The sequence below is a fragment of the Pseudophryne corroboree genome, chromosome 6 (assembly GCF_028390025.1).
Source record: "Pseudophryne corroboree isolate aPseCor3 chromosome 6, aPseCor3.hap2, whole genome shotgun sequence".
In the NCBI taxonomy this organism is placed as follows: domain Eukaryota; kingdom Metazoa; phylum Chordata; class Amphibia; order Anura; family Myobatrachidae; genus Pseudophryne; species Pseudophryne corroboree.
In genome coordinates, this window is record NC_086449.1 from 137,356,150 (window position 1) to 137,374,393 (window position 18,244).

Genomic DNA, 18,244 nt, shown 5'->3' on the forward strand with positions numbered 1-18,244 from the left:
GTGACTCCATCTTGAACTTGAATTTTTGTATGTACAGGTTCAAAGATTTCAGATTTAGAATAGGTCTTACCGAGCCGTCCGGCTTCGGTACCACAAATAGCGTGGAGTAATACCCCTTTCCCTGTTGTAGGAGGGGTACCTTGACTATCACCTGCTGAGAAAACAGCTTGTGAATGGCTTCCAATACCGTCGCCCTGTCTGAGGGAGACGTTGGCAAAGCAGACTTTAGGAACCTGCGAGGGGGAGACTTCTCGAATTCCAACCTGTAACCCTGAGATACTACCTGCAGGATCCAGGGGTCCACCTGTGAGCAAGCCCACTGTGCGCTGAAATTCTTGAGTCGACCCCCCACCGCTCCTGAGTCCGCTTGTAAGGCCCCAGCGTCATGCTGAGGGCTTTGCAGAACCCTGAGAGGGCTTCTGTTCCTGGGCAGGGGCTGCTTGCTGCCCTCTCTTACCCCTTCCTCTGCCCCGAGGCAGATATGACTGTCCTTTTGTCCGCTTGTTCTTATAGGACCGAAAGGACTGCGGCTGAAAAGACGGTGTCTTTTTCTGTTGGGAGGGGGTCTGAGGTAAAAAGGTGGATTTTCCGGCAGTTGCCGTGGCCACCAGATCCGATAGACCGACGCCAAATAATTCCTCCCCTTTATACGGCAATACTTCCATATGTCGTTTGGAATCCGCATCACCTGACCACTGTCGCGTCCATAAACTCCTTCTGGCAGATATGGACATCGCATTTACTCTCGATGCCAGAGTGCAAATATCTCTCTGAGCATCTCGCATATAAAGGAAAGCATCCTTTAATTGCTCTATAGTCAATAAAATACTGTCCCTATCCAGGGTATCAATATTTTCAGTCAGGGAATCCAACCAGACGACCCCAGCACTGCACATCCAGGCTGAGGCGATGGCTGGTCGCAGTATAACACCAGTATGTGTGTATATACTTTTTAGGGTAGTTTCCAGTCTCCTATCAGCTGGATCCCTGAGGGCGGCCGTATCAGGAGACCATAACGCCACTTGTTTTGATAAGCGTGTGAGCGCCTTATCCACCCTAGGGGGTGTTTTCCAGCGCGCCCTAACCTCTGGCGGGAAAGGGTATAACGCTAATAACTTTTTTGAAATTAGCACTTTTCTATCTGGGTTAACCCACGCTTCATCACATACATCATTTAATTCCTCTGATTCAGGAAAAACTACAGGTAGTTTTTTCACCCCCCACATAATACCCCTTTTTTTGGTACTTGCAGTATCAGAGATATGCAAAGCCTCCTTCATTGCCGTGATCATATAACGTGTGGCCCTACTTGAAAATACGTTTGTTTCATCACCGTCGACACTAGATTCAGTGTCTGTGTCTGGGTCTGTGTCGACCGACTGAGGTAAAGGGCGCTTTACAGCCCCTGACGGTGTCTGAGACGCCTGGGCAGGTACTAACTGGTTTGCCGGCCGTCTCATGTCGTCAACTGATTTTTGTAATGTGCTGACATTATCACGTAATTCCATAAACAAAGCCATCCATTCCGGTGTCGACTCCCTGGGGGGTGACATCACCATTATTGGCAATTGCTCTGCCTCCACACCAACATCGTCCTCATACATGTCGACACACACGTACCGACACACAGCAGACACACCGGGAATGCTCTTATCGAAGACAGGACCCCACTAGCCCTTTGGGGAGACAGAGGGAGAGTTTGCCAGCACACACCCAAGCGCTATAATATATATGGGAACAACCTTATATAAGTGTTGTTCCTTATAGCAGCTTAAATATATCAAAATATCGCCAAAAAATGCCCCCCCTCTCTGTTTTACCCTGTTTCTGTAGTGCAGTGCAGGGGAGAGTCCTGGGAGCCTTCCTCACAGCGGAGCTGAGCAGGAAAATGGCGCTGTGTGCTGAGGAGAATAAGCCCCGCCCCCTATTTCGGCGGGCTTTTCTCCCGGAGTTTTAGATATCTGGCATGGGTTAATACATATAGCCTCAATGGCTATATGTGATGTATTCTTTTGCCATAAAGGTATTAAATATTGCTGCCCAGGGCGCCCCCAGCAGCGCCCTGCACCCTCCGTGACCGCTTGGTGTGAAGTGTGTGACAACAATGGCGCACAGCTGCAGTGCTGTGCGCTACCTTCATGAAGACTGAAGAGCCTTCTGCCGCCTGTTTCCGGACCTTCAATCTTCAGCATCTGTAAGGGGGGTCGGCGGCGCGGCTCCGGGACGAACCCCAGGGTGAGACCTGTGTTCCGACTCCCTCTGGAGCTAATGGTGTCCAGTAGCCTAAGAATCCAATCCATCCTGCACGCAAGTGAGTTGAAATTCTCTCCCCTAAGTCCCTTGATGCAGTGAGCCTGTTGCCAGCAGGACTCACTGAAAATAAAAAACCTAAAAACTTTTTCTAAGCAGCTCTTTAGGAGAGCCACCTAGATTGCACCCTGCTCGGACGGGCACAAAAACCTAACTGAGGCTTGGAGGAGGGTCATAGGGGGAGGAGCCAGTACACACCACCTAATCCTAAAGCTTTATTTTTGTGCCCTGTCTCCTGCGGAGCCGCTATTCCCCATGGTCCTGACGGAGTCCCCAGCATCCACTTAGGACGTTAGAGAAAATAACATTCTTACGACCCCGAGGGGTTCGAGGGAAGTATATACACATAAATTTAATATCATTACCCCACAATAAAACCACATCTGAGCCAGAGCTACAGGCCCATGGAACCGTACCCTATACAGGTATAGGTTATTGACTTCATGTTAATTTATACCCAGTAATAACAGATGGTGCCGACAGGTCACCCACATACTACTGTGTCACCCATACAGTGTTTACTTTTGAAAAAGCATACAACTACCGACCTGCTGACACTTGATCTACAGACCCAAGTACAATCAGGAGTCGGCAATGCCGACAGAGGGATTCCCATAGCCAGCTCGTGGCAGATCACACACACATGTCAACACATGTGTACCATAAAGCTATCATAGGTATATATGACAGGGAAAACACAGAACACAATTACAACTCATTAACTAACACACACATTATATTATATAGTGCTTTATTTATCCATTTTGCACTAAAATCACCTTGTCCCCCCCTCGTTTTTCACTGTTAGCTGCCTAACAGTGCTTTTTGGCGGGGACATGAGGAGAAAATGGCGCTGTAACAATTTGTGAGGGCTAAGCCCCGCCCCCTCTCGGGGCGCTTCAGCCCTTCTAATATTTTTCATATTTATACTGGTGGGGGTCCCTATACAGTGCCTATGCACTGTATATATCTTTTGCCAGTGTCAGGAAACGGTATATTGCTGCCCAGGGCGCCCCCCCTGTGCCCTGCACCCTTGTAGAACCGTTGGTGTGTGGGAGCAATGGCACGCAGCGTGACCGTTGCGCGGTACCTCCGAGACCTGAAGTCTTCTGCCGTCACTGAAGTCTTCTTTTCTTCCAATACTCACCCGGCTTCTGTCTTCTGTGAGGGGGTTGATGGCGCGACTCCAGGAACAAGCAGCTAGGCGCACCAAGTGATCGGATCCTCTGGAGCTAATGGTGTCCAGTAGCCTAAGAAGCAGAGCCCTTAACTCAGAAGAAGTAGGTCTGACTTCTCTCCCCTCAGTCCCACGATGCAGAGAGCCTGTAGCCAGCAGGTCTTTCTGAAAATAAAAAAACCTAACAAAGTCTTTCCAGAGAAACTCAGTAGAGCTCCCCTAGTGTGTGACCAGTCTCTCCTGGGCACAGAATCTAACTGGAGTCTGGAGGAGGGGCATAGAGGGAGGAGCCAGTTCACACCCATTCAAAGTCTTATAGTGTGCCCATGTCTCCTGCGGATCCCGTCTATACCCCATGGTCCTTACGGAGTCCCCAGCATCCTCTAGGACGTAGGAGAAAAGTAGTTAATCTGCAACTGGCTGTTGGAGGTCATTGAGTTTGTGTTCAGTGACATGGTGGCACGGGAATAAAGTGTCTTCAGGGACGGAGGGCATGTCTGAGAACTGAATGGTGCAAGCCACAGGGGTGAAACAGCAAAGCAGTGCACTGGGTGGGTGTTATGCACTGGGTGAAATATTCAGAGGATCTGAGGAACAATGGATAATGGGGAACTGGGGTAGACGGGGGGACCTTAAGCGTCACTGTGACATTCTTCTGGGAACCATTCTATTGTTTAAGACACTCAAAATATTGCCCCAATATGATTTATTACACATCTGACAATCAGGGGGCCCTAAAAACCAATACTGGAACGAAACTCTCCTACATTAGATACTAGCAGAGAGCAGAACATTAGGTAACAGATGTCACACAGGATCCACATTGGCTAGCGGGACCTGGACATTTACTTTCATTCTAAGCCGCTAGTGGGCAATCTGCAACTTCCTTAACTCTAATTAATAAATAATGACTACTAGGCAACTTTGATCAAAAAGAGCACTTACCTTGTCATTAAGGTCTTTTCAGAGGAGGAAGATCCCATGGTACTGACTAGCGCTCCTTCTATCCCCAGATCTTACTCCTTCCACATGATGGAGCAGCAGTGTCCTCAGATCCCTGCCCTGACTTAGGGCGGGATGTACTAAGCAGTTGCAGTGTACATCCCGCCATACATCACACTGATACTAATTGCATATGCGATTAGTATTGCAAAGGACAGCTCTCCCGATAAGAGCTGCCCTTAGCGATCAGCAGCGGTATATGGACCTCTGGGTTTATGACCCGTGAGTCCGTCTGCGCATGCGCAGAGTGATGCGACAGCCGAGTGGGTTCCTGGGAGGTATCAGGTTGGATGTCTCTCAGTGCTGAATACAAAAAGAAGCCCATAGGCATTACTATCCGCACAGAAGCCCAGGAATCAAGGTATTAGTACATATGGAAATGTGGTACAATCCCGAAAATTGTATTTTTACCGTATATATTTCCTTTAGTGCATTCTGCCCTTAGTGAAGAGCAGCAAGGGCAGAGGGTCTAATCCCCTGGCCAACTGCTGCCTATCAGTGCTCTCACCTGTACTACTGAAATGACATTTTGCAATGCCTCTCTTGCTACACAGTTACCTGTAGAATGGTTTTCATCCAGGGTCTTAGGAGGACATGTACTAAGCGGTGATAAAAGTGGATAAGTGAGCCAGTGGAGAAGTTGCCCATGGCAACTAATCAGCACTGACGTAACATTTATAATTTGCATACTATAAAAGCATACAGAGCAGCTGATTGGTTACCATGGGCAACTTCTCCACTGGCTCACTTCTCCACTTTTATCACTGCTTAGTACATGTTCCCCTTACTTACTATTCACCTACCCCAGTCACGTCTCACATTAACTTCCAATACTAATTCACCAACACAGGACACATTCAGGGAGCATTGAAAATATTTAATGTTGCTAGAAAATAAACATTATACAGTATTATCCTCTTTTATCAAACTGTGAGATTCTTTCTGGCATTCTGTAGGATCAAATAAATTAATTTATGTACAACATATCTATTACTAAAATAACATCCGGAACCTGAAAGCCGAAATCTTGCTTAGAAAAACAAACTAAAGCTGGAATATGACAAAAGCATAAAAAAAAAATAATTTAGCGGTAAGTGCACAGACCCAAATAGCGAGAAAGAAACGTTTTGAAGATTTAGCACCAAAATGTGTCACGAGCTGTTAAATGTTGTAAAGAGGGAAAAAAACTCCACCAGCTGTTCACTAGTTTTGAAAGCTGGTTTCATGGTTACAAGTGATACAAGTGCACTGTACAGCCATGAACACCAAGTGGCTGCTGGTTAATAATGGGCCAGCTCTGTGAGCAACAGGAGTCAGATCACAATGGCCACATCCTCCACAGACGAGATCATGTTCTCTGTGTATTCCTGTATGTTCCGTCTCTACAACCAAGTCTTTAAAAAGAGTTTAATGACAACGCAGGTGTGGGGAGTTGGCATTCACCTTGCAGGAATTATCGCAGGTCCATGACAATGACGTCCTGCTCACAGACTGTAGTGTGGTTGCTGGCCTGTAGGAGGAGACAGCCGGGGAGAGAGGGATTATGATGAGGTACACAGACAGGAGACTGCAAGTGCTCAGAGACATATCACCAAAACAGAGAAACTAATAGAGACATCTGATGACATGATTATGGTATAAGAGACATTGAGAAGCTGACCTGGGTACACACTACAAAGATATCAACATGATTTGTCATTTCTGGCCAAATCGAGAATGACAAAGCGTGCATATTGTGCAGTGTGTACTCGTGATTGCGCGCTCCCGCGGGTCGTTAACAATATCTCCTGGTTGGCAGTGCTGCACAGCCAATCAGAAGATATCATTAATGACACCAAGCTTTTACATTGTCCCCTCATACCACTGCATCCTGTAGTATGTACGCACGGTACAAAAGGTCGGCACGTCGGCCGGCGGATCAGCCAGGAGCACACTGTTCTGATGTGTACCCGGCATAAGTGTTCAGTAAAAAATAAGAATTTACTCACCGGTAATTCTATTTCTCGTAGTCCGTAGTGGATGCTGGGTACTCCGTAAGGACCATGGGGAATAGACGGGCTCCGCAGGAGACTGGGCACTCTAAAAGAAAGATTAGGTACTATCTGGTGTGCACTGGCTCCTCCCTCTATGCCCCTCCTCCAGACCTCAGTTAGGGAAACTGTGCCCGGAAGAGCGGACACTACAAGGAAAGGATTTGGAATCCAGGGTAAGACTCATACCAGCCACACCAATCACACCGTACAACTCGTGATAACTATACCCAGTTAACAGTATGAATAACAACTGAGCCTCACTGAACAGATGGCTCATAACAATAACCCTTTTGTTAAGCAATAACTATATACAAGTATTGCAGAAAATCCGCACTTGGGACGGGCTCCCAGCATCCACTACGGACTACGAGAAATAGAATTACCGGTGAGTAAATTCTTATTTTCTCTGACGTCCTAGTGGATGCTGGGTACTCCGTAAGGACCATGGGGATTATACCAAAGCTCCCAAACGGGCGGGAGAGTGCGGATGACTCTGCAGCACCGAATGAACAAACTCAAGGTCCTCCTCAGCCAGGGTATCAAACTTGTAGAATTTTGCAAACGTGTTTGAACCCGACCAAGTAGCAGCTCGGCAAAGTTGTAATGCCGAGACCCCTTGGGCAGCCGCCCAAGAAGAGCCCCCTTCCTCGTGGAATGGGCTTTTACTGATTTAGGATGCGGCAGTCCAGCCGCGGAATGTGCAAGTTGAATCGTGCTACAGATCCAGCGAGCAATAGTCTGCTTAGAAGCAGGAGCACCCAGCTTGTTGGGTGCATGCAGGATAAACAGCGAGTCAGTATTTCTGACTCTAGCCATCCTGGAAACATAGATTTTCAGGGCCCGGACTACATCCAGCAACTTGGAGGCCTCCAAGTCCCGAGTAGCCGCAGGCACCACAATAGGTTGGTTCAAATGAAACGCTGATACCACCTTAGGGAGAAATTGGGGACGAATCCTCAATTCTGCCCTGTCCATATGGAAGATCAGATAAGGGCTTTTTTACATGACAAAGCCGCCAATTCTGACACACGCCTAGCCGAAGCCAAGGCCAAAAGCATGACCACTTTCCACGTGAGATACTTCAACTCCACGGTCTGAAGTGGCTCAACCAATGTGATTTTAGGAACTCCAACACAACGTTGAGATCCCAAGGTGCCACTGGAGGCACAAAAGGGGGCTGAATATGCAGCACTCCCTTAACAAACATCTGAACTTCAGGCAGTGAAGCCAGTTCTTTTTGAAAGAAAATAGACAGGGCCGAAATCTGGACTTTAATGGATCCCAATTTTAGGCCCATAGTCACTCCTGACTGTAGGAAGAGCAGAAATCGACCCAGCTGAAATTCTTCTGTTGGGGCCTTCATAGCCTCACACCAAGCAACATATTTTCGCCATATGCGGTGATAATGTTTTGCTGTCATATCCTTCCTAGCTTTTATCAGCGTAGGAATGACTTCAACCGGAATGCCCTTCTCCATCAGGATATGGCGTTCAACCGCCATGCCGTCAACGCAGCCGCGGTAAGTCTTGGAACAGACAGGACCCCTGCTGTAGCAGGTCCTGTCGGAGCGGCAGAGGCCAAGGGTACTCTGAGATCATTTCTTGTAGTTCCGGGTACCAAGTCCTTCTTGGCCAATCCGGAACGATGAGTATAGTTCTTACTCCTCTCTTTCTTATTATCCTCAGTACCTTTGGTATGAGAGGAAGAGGAGGGAACACATAAACCGACTGGTACACCCACGGTGTCACTAGAGCGTCCACAGCTATCGCCTGAGGGTCCCTTGACCTGGCACAATATCTTTTTAGCTTTTTGTTGAGGCGGGACGCCATCATGTCCACCTGTGGCCTTTCCCAACGATTTACAATCAGCTGGAAGACTTCTGGATGAAGTCCCCACTCTCCCGGGTGGAGGTCGTGCCTGCTGAGGAAGTCTGCTTCCCAGTTGTCCACTCCCGGAATGAACACTGCTGACAGTGCTATCACGTGATTTTCCGCCCATCGGAGAATCCTTGTGGCTTCTGCCATCGCCATCCTGCTTCTTGTGCCGCCCTGTCGGTTTACATGGGCGACCGCCGTGATGTTGTCTGACTGAATCAGCACCGGCTGATTTTGAAGCAGGGGTTTTGCTTGACTTAGGACATTGTAAATGGCCCTTAGTTCCAGAATATTTATGTGTAGGGAAGCTTCCTGACTCGACCATTGTCCTTGGAAGTTTCTTCCCTGAGTGACTGCCCCCCCCCAACCTCGGAGGCTTGCATCCGTGGTCACCAGGACCCAGTCCTGTATGCCGAATCTGCGGCCCTCGAGTAGATGAGCACTCTGCAGCCACCACAGCAGAGACACCCTGGCCCTCGGGGACAGGGTGATCAGCCGATGCATCTGAAGATGCGATCCGGACCACTTGTCTAACAGATCCCACTGAAAGATCCGTGCATGGAATCTGCCGAATGGAATTGCCTCGTAAGAAGCTAGCATCTTTCCCAGGACTCGCGTGCAGTGATGCACCGACACCTGTTTTGGTTTTAGGAGGTCTCTGACCAGAGATGACAACTCCTTGGCCTTCTCCTCCGGGAGAAACACTTTCTTCTGTTCTGTGTCCAGAATCATACCCAGTAACAGCAGACGCGTCGTAGGAACCAGCTGCGACTTCGGGATATTCAGAATCCAGCCGTGCTGTTGTAGCACTTCCTGAGATAGTGCTACTCCGACCAACAACTGCTCCCTGGACCTCGCCTTTTTAAGGAGATCGTCCAAGTACGGGATAATTATAACTCCCTTCTTTCGAAGGAGTATCATCATTTCGGCCATTACTTTGGTAAGTACCCTCGGTGCCGTGGACAGACCAAACGGCAACGTCTGGAATTGGTAATGGCAGTCCTGTACCACAAACCGGAGGTACACCTGGTGAGGTGGGTAAATGGGGACATGTAGGTAAGCATCCTTGATGTCCAGTGATACCATGTAATCCCCCTCTTCCAGGCTTGCAATAACCGCCCTGAGCGATTCCATTTTGAACTTGAACTTCCTTATATAAGTGTTCAAGGATTTCAAATTTAGAATTGGTCTCACCGAACCGTCTGGTTTCGGTACCACAAACATTGTGGAATAGTAACCCCGTCCCTGTTGAAGGAGGGGAACTTTGATTATCACCTGCTGGAGGTACAGCTTGTGAATTGCCGCCAGTACTACCTCCCTGTCCTGGGGAGTAGCTGGCAAGGCTGATTTGAGGTAACGGCGAGGGGGAGACATCTCGAATTCCAGCTTGTATCCCTGAGATACCACTTGTAGAACCCAGAGATCCACCTGTGAGCAAACCCACTGGTCGCTGAAGTTCCGGAGACGGGCCCCCACCGCACCTGGCTCCACATGTGGAGCCCCAGCGTCATGCGGTGGATTTAGTGGAAGCAGGGGAGGATTTTTGTTCTTGGGAACTGGCTGTATGGTGCAGCTTTTTCCCTCTACCCCTGCCTCTGGGCAGAAAGGACGCGCCTCTAACCCGCTTGCCTTTCTGAGGCCGAAAGGACTGTACTTGATAATACGGTGCTTTCTTAGGCTGTGAGGGAACCTGAGGTAAAAAGGTCGACTTCCCAGCTGTTGCTGTGGATACGAGGTCCGAAAGACCGTCCCCAAACAATTCCTCACCCTTATAAGGCAAAATTTCCATGTGCCTTTTAGAATCAGCATCACCTGTCCACTGCAGAGTCCATAATACTCTCCTGGCAGAAATGGACATCGCATTAATTCTAGATGCCAGCCGGCAAATGTCCCTCTGTGCATCTCTCATATATAAGACTACGTCTTTAATATGCTCTATGGTTAGCAATATAGTGTCCCTGTCAAGGGAATCAATGTTATCAGACAGGGAATCAGACCACGCTGCTGCAGCACTACACATCCATGCTGAAGCAATAGCAGGTCTCAGTATAGTACCTGAGTGTGTATACACAGACTTCAGGATAGCCTCCTGCTTTCTATCTGCAGGCTCCTTTAAGGCGGCCGTATCCTGAGACGGCAGTGCCACCTTTTTTGATAAGCGTGTGAGCGCCTTGTCCACCTTAGGGGATGTCTCCCAGCGTAACCTATCCGTTGGCGGGAAAGGGTACGCCATTAGTAACCGCTTAGAAATTACTAGTTTCTTATCTGGGGAACCCCACGCTTCTTCACACAATTCATTTAACTCATCAGATGGGGGAAAAGTCACTGGCTGCTTTTTCTCCCCAAACATAATACCCTTTTTTGTGGTAACCGGGTTTATGTCAGCAATGTGTAAAACATCTTTCATAGCCGTAATCATACATCGGATGGCCCTTGTGGACTGTACATTTATCTCATCCTCGTCGACACTGGAGTCAGACTCCGTGTCGACATCTGTGTCTGCCATCTGAGTCAGCGGGCGTTTTTGAGCCCCTGATGGCCTCTGAGACGCCTGGGCAGGTGCGGGCTGAGATGCCGACTGTCCCATAGCTGTCACGTCGTCAAACCTTTTATGTAAGGAGTTGACACTGTCGGTTAAAACCTTCCACATATCCATCCACTCCGGTGTCGGCCCCGCAGGGGGCGACATCACACTTATCGGCTCCTGCTCCGCCTCCACGTAACCCTCCTCATCAAACATGTCGACACAGCCGTACCGACACACCGCACACACACAGGGAATGCTCTGACTGAGGACAGGACCCCACAAAGTCTTTTGGGGAGACAGAGAGAGAGTATGCCAGCACACACCACAGCGCTATATAATCAGGGATTTACACTAACAAAAGCGATTTTCCCTATGGCTGCTTTTATATATAGTTTGCGCCTAAATTTAGTGCCCCCCCTCTCTTTTTTATCCTTGATGCCTGGAAACTGCAGGGGAGAGCCTGGGGAGCTGTGAAGAGAAAATGGCGCCGGTGTGCTGAGGAAGATAGCCCCGCCCCCTTCCCGGCGGACTTCTCCCGCTTTTTTATCTGTATAATGGCGGGGGATTCTGAACATATACAGCTTAAAAGCTGTATTATGTGTCAATTAGCCATGTAAGGTACTCTAATTGCTGCCCAGGGCGCCCCCCCCCCCAGAGCCCTGCACCCATCAGTGACCGGAGTGTGTGGTGTGCATAGGGAGCAATGGCGCACAGCTGCAGTGCTGTGCGCTACCTTAATGAAGACCGAAGTCTTCAGCCGCCGATTTTCAGGAATCTATTCTGTCTTCTGGCTCTGCAAGGGGGACGGCGGCGCGGCTCCGGGACCGGACGATCGAGGTCGGGCCCTGTGTTCGATCCCTCTGGAACTAATGGTGTCCAGTAGCCTTAGAAGCCCAAGCTAGCTGCAAGCAGGTAGGTTCGCTTCTCTCCCCTCAGTCCCTCGTAGCAGTGAGTCTGTTGCCAGCAGATCTCACTGAAAATAAAAAACCTAGCAAATACTTTCTTTTTCTAGAAGCTCAGGAGAGCCCCTAGTGTGCAACCAGCTCGGGCCGGGCACAGATTCTAACTGAGGTCTGGAGGAGGGGCATAGAGGGAGGAGCCAGTGCACACCAGATAGTACCTAATCTTTCTTTTAGAGTGCCCAGTCTCCTGCGGAGCCCGTCTATTCCCCATGGTTCTTACGGAGTACCCAGCATCCACTAGGACGTCAGAGAAATGAACAAAAGTCATTCTGAACTGAAAGCGTATTTCTCGCAGTTGCCCCTTTAAAATAGTAGTGGGAACTGTAGGTTTTATTTCCTCCATCCATGTCCCCTGAAGAATGCAATGCTGAGTAACAACTTAAGAAGGGTACACTGTAGACAATATATCGTCCAATATGTCTTTCTGACGTGGATCAGAACAATATATGGCGTACATAGTCTAGTGTGTGCCCATGATATCCACCCCACCCCCCAGCGGAACTGTCATCGTCAAATGTGTATGCATTAGGTCCCGTCGACAGCGATGTCGGGCTGGGTACACATCGCTAAGTGTGTACCCAGCCTTCGTATTATTACATTCTCTGCTGCCTTCTTAATGTCACACAATCACACCAGTAAGGTACAGTGTGGGATGCTGTCCCCTGTATCATACATTTTGTGCTGGGGTAGTGGCCAGCCCTACAACCTACACTGTGGACCCCGTGTTTCCATCACTGTGTGTCCGCCGCACACCTGCAATACAACACATGGTGGGGGGGGTTGCAGACCTCTATGTTGCCCCTGTCTGTGCCGCCGTGGTGGGGAAGCTGGGTGTATTAGGCAAACACCATACATCACTACGCAACACTTTTTACTTACCCACACACAAACACTTACCCCTCTACAATTACACTGCAACACCCACATTACCTTCCAGACCCTCCACAATCCTGCACACCACCACACTACCCCCACTACACACCCACCTCCCTCTCTATACAGACCATGCATTCTGTCAACCCATTAACACAACAATCTGCCCACAATGGCCCCATCCCACACAAGCAATAACATGCCAATTCATTTTCCACACACCACAATACCATACACAAAACTCCCAAAACATACAACACACAGCCATGCCACCTTCCAACAAACTCAGCCTACAGCACACACATACAACTCCGACAACGACCACACCTCCTAGAACCTCACCCCTACACCAATTTTTACACTGCCCACACCACATCCACCCTCCAAACTCACTCAGCTGAGGCCCACAAACACCATATTTCCTACGCCAACCACAATCCATGTACCCCTTCCACAACTAACTACACTCCAAACATTGTTCCTTCACCCCCTACCACAATCCAGCATACAATACATACAACACCTACCACCTACACACTATGAGCCTTAACACTGATTATTACTACCCTGCAAGACTACCCCTCTAACCTACAAACACATGCAGTACATATATATTTATACGCACACTCCACACATTAACAACCCCGACCAGCAGTCGACAAAATCCACAACTTTCCACTAGCTACACACACCCAATCACAGCACACCCTCCACAAAAACTCATTACTACTAGGACCCTACCCCTATTCAAACTACTTTCTACTTCCTATCACTACCCCCATCCCTCACCCCAACACCAATACATACAGAGCCAGACACTCACCCCCACTCTATTCCACACCCACCATACATCACTACCCTACTCTTTTTGTTAACCCCACACACACACACCAACTTACCACTCCAACATCACACTCCAACACCCCCATTCCCTTACACACCCGCCACAAGCCTGCACAACACCACACTACCCCAAATACACGCCCACTTCCCTCTCTATACATCCCATGGATTCTCACACACCATCACCCCACCTATTAGCCCACAACATTTCAACTATCACAAACACCCACCCACATGCCAATTGCTGCTCCCCACCACAAACTCCCATCCACACACCACTATATATTACACACAATACACTATACAGAAAACCCACACCTATGCCACCTTACAACAACATCTGTCACAAACACACACAGACAACTACAACACCTTATAACCCCTCACCCCTACACCAACTCATACACTTCCCACACCACATCCACCCTCCAAACACATTCTACTCACCACCCCAATCCCACATTTTTCTGAACACCATGCAAAATCTATGTACCTCTTTCGCAACACACAAACAAAACAAACATTGATCCTTCACCCCCCTCCAGCATGCACCATCCACTAAATACAACACATAACACGTCCACACTCTCACCCTCAACACAGATTATCTCTATCCATCACAATCACACAAACCCCACAACACTACCCCTCTACCCTACAAACTAACACATTGACAACATACACATTTTCAATCCCCCTCCACAACATCTATTTCACACGTCCTACCACCACTCCAACATCCACACAACTTTCTTCACCCTGCACACACCCTATCACAACCCACCTACCACCGACACGCATAACAACTGTGCCCCTACCCCTAATCCACCTACCTGCCTTAGACAGCCAGGCACATAATCACAACCCTAATATATATATCCTACTGGGGACAGGAGTACCAACACCCCTGTCGTCCAAACCCACCAAACTGCCGATGGCCGTACTGTGGACATGCACTGACTACCGTCCTTACAATCACGGGGGATGCCGGTTCCATATTGGACACATTCACCCATCCCCCTGCCCAACACATGCACAACACAACCAACTTTACTGGCCTGCTCACCCATCCCTCCCCTCTACCCCACACCAACTATATATTACCCATCGACGTTCCTGCACACTTCCCTATACACACTACACACACAATTACTGCTCCACTCCAAGCAATCCCCTTCACCCACCCTACCACCACTACCAAATACAATAAACTTTCAACACCCTCCACACTCCCTATCACAACACACCACTAAACTAATCATATAACAACTATCTCCCTACCCCTAATACACCTACCTTTAGCCAACACTCCCACCTATGCACACCCTCTACCATACCCAAGTCCCCCATCTAAAGGACACCATACACCAAACTTTACACATGCCCCCCTCACATTAACTCACTCACTCTACCACCATTTTGTCTCTAACATTCTCATCCTCCACACACGACACCTACCACCGCTTACCACAGCTACATAAGGCTTTTTACACTCAAACACTACAATCACATCCACATATCCCGCTCATAAACCAGACACACAACACACGCACAACCTTCCCCACCATCTTTCCACACTACGTGTCACAACCTACATTCCCATCCCACATCCACACTTTAACACAACTCCTCCTCACTAAACCACACCACCACCAACCATGCCCATGCCTCTCCAACACCACCTCACAACCCCACCCCTCAAACACACTAACACCTTATTCCCCTACCACCCTTCACAATAACACCACCCCTCCACCAACCCATTTGCAACAACACAACTTTCACTATCTCCACACAACACTCACTCACTGACCATAGCACACCTTACAATATCCTCCAAAGAAATCACACACAACACATGTAAACCTCAACCACCCATAACCACTCACCCCTACGACACAACATCTATACACACCCCTACCCACACCATCTTTCCCTCACCTACCACTATCCACTACAAATCACCAGTACACCATCCACAACACCTTCAACACCCTACCCACTCCATAACATCACCAACCAAGCACCAATACATACACACCATGGCCCTACTCATACGCCACCTACCCATCCCCCACCAACCTCCACCTATCGACCACCTCTGCCACACAATGCACCCTCTGCCAACCTACCTTCCACAAAACCTTTGCCAATCATCACACACCACTTCCCTTACCCTGTACCATTTCCTACAGACCCTCTGACAACCCACCTACAGTACACACCATCTTCAACATCACATTTTACTACACACCTGCACACAACCAGCCTAGGTACACCACAACTTTAAGACCAAACACACTCCACACGCAACATCTTAAACAACATCCCACCCCTAAAACAATCATTCCCATCACCATAACACAACTACTGCATCAGTACACACCTGCACGCCACTCTACCACACACACACACGACACAAAGCCAGCCGCCTGTCCAACCCTCACCTTCACTTCTCTGTCGAGATTACAGGGGCGTAGCCCCTTACGACGGTGTGAAGGGCGCCCGTAGGGCGCGATGAATCACCTAGTTTTCAAATAATAAGAAAAGAGATTGTAGAGCTGTAATTTCTGTGCCAGTGAAATGCAATTACAGCAGCGCCATCTAGTGGGTCAGTGGCAGAATGGTTATAGTGTAACAAAGTGGAACTTTTGGAGAGAAGCAACATAAACATACAAAATGTTTTTCTTCTGAATAATCACAGGATTTACACGCGATATGTAACTCTAAAGCTAGGTACACACTGTCAGATTTCTTTTTATTGGGTGGATTATTCGGCTAGAGGAAGGTCTTCATATCTGTGCTACACACTTCTGTTATTTAGGAAAAATCTGCCAGTTTCTTATTACATCGGCCGAGGGAGAAAATTGGGATTTATCCAGACACTACCCGATTTTTACATCTGGACATATGATCAGATTATTGAGAATGCTCACACCATGGTTGATATTGGGAGGTTGAGGCTGCAATTTTTAAATAATCATAGGTGAGTGTTTGGGGGCAAGATTTCTCTGATTTATTGGTGAAACGATCGTTCATACACACTACACAATAAATCAGGCCAAACACTCGGTTACTGTATAGTGTGTACCTAGCTTTACAATCTACTCAAGGTTAGACTCTGGAATTGACATTATTGCAGTGTATGAAGGACAACTCACACAGAACAGAGGGGGATCTTTGCAGTGCGGGTGAAACCCTTTCTCTCGACAGTCACCAATCTCTTTCATGCCATAGTCCGTCAGCTTGAAAATTCCTGTTCTGTAACACAAGAGCCCACATCCCTGTTACTCAACTGCTGAATCCTCACATCCTCACTGACCCAGTATCTGTAGTGATGGAATCCGGCACATCAAATCTCTTGACATTAAAGACCTAAAATGACTAACACAATCTATGTTCCTTTAGAAATGTTCAACTATCCATCTGATTGTCAAAGCCACCAATTTAGAATGAATTCCTATTGCTGCTTTAAAACAATTGGTTTGGCAAACGTAAAAGGATAGTAAATATACCCCTGGGTTTCTTCAGAAACTCACAAGCAGCTAAACTCCTTGGGGCACATTTACAAAACATATTTTATTGTGTTTGACCTCAAAATATAAAGTGTCACTTGTATTAAATGCAAAGCCTGATGGAAACCGTTGCTTCTTATGGAGGCCAATCCCGGGGTTTTTTTTTTTTTAATCCCGGGTATTGATAGCTCATGTTTTACAGGATACCCAGGATTGGGTTGAAGATTTTAAAATTAAAATCTTTAGTATCTCCAGGACCTGCCCAGCCCGCAGAACTACTCACCATCCTCAGAGTGCGGGCGGGTTCACTTACTGCGGGTTGTGGTCGGCGATGTGCGACCCGGGCAGCTGGCGTCAGACTGCACAGCGTGACCACTGACTTCATGTCATGCGGTGCAGTGTGCACAGGGGGCAGGGGGAGCTGGGAGAAGGAAGCTGGGCAGCATCTAAGCCTCCTGAGGGTGCACAACGCTTCCTGGCATTGAAAAAACAAGGGGGCTTTCTAATCCCGAAATCCCCGGGAATGTAGACTCCAATCCCGGACTGAATCCCGGACAATTTTAGACCTAAATCCCAGGATCCCGTTGATCCGTATCCCGGGATTGGCCACCTTACTTGCGCTTAATATGAGTGGAGCTTTCAGAACCGCCATCCCACTGACCATAGCCATAGGTTCTCAAACTCGGTCCTCAGGACCACAAACAGTTCATGTTTTCCAGGTCAACTCATAAAATTACAAGTGAAATTACACCAGCAGCCATTCACATCTGGCATCATTCATATAAATTTCCATGTAATTTTATGCATAGAATCCAAATATACCATCAGAAATTTTATATCACATATTTTTTGAGATCATTTGAAAAAATGTAAATAAACAAATTCAAGTATTTAGTCACATAAGCCAGGAATTCACAACCTCAGTCCTCAAGTCAGACTCACAGTGCAGGTTTTGGTGCTATCCAGGCTTCAGCACAGAAATCAAGTAACCCGGGTACTAAATAAGTCACCTGTGCTCAAGCATGGATTATCACTAAAACCTGGACTGTTAATGTGCCTTGAGGACACAGGTTGGGAATGCCTGCTGTAAGTGCTCAGCAAGATTCCTTTCTGCCTGTACTATGGGGT

General features: G+C 48.1%; 1 protein-coding gene across 10 annotated transcripts in view; it reads right to left on the reverse strand.

Moving 5' to 3' along the window:
• Positions 1 to 5,351: 5,351 nt before the first annotated feature.
• STAMBP (STAM binding protein) overlaps positions 5,352 to 18,244 on the reverse strand; it is a 99,010-nt gene continuing 86,117 nt past the window's right edge. For 9 of the 10 annotated variants that reach the window (XM_063931890.1, XM_063931889.1, XM_063931888.1 and 6 more), the window contains exons 9-10: positions 16,763 to 16,862; positions 5,352 to 5,999 (exon numbers count right to left, since the gene is read on the reverse strand). In XM_063931890.1, the coding sequence (XP_063787960.1) occupies positions 5,943 to 5,999; positions 16,763 to 16,862 (157 nt within the window). In that variant the 3' untranslated portion in view covers positions 5,352 to 5,942. The remainder of the gene's footprint in view (positions 6,000 to 16,762; positions 16,863 to 18,244) is intronic. The other variant, XM_063931886.1, reaches the window with a different exon arrangement.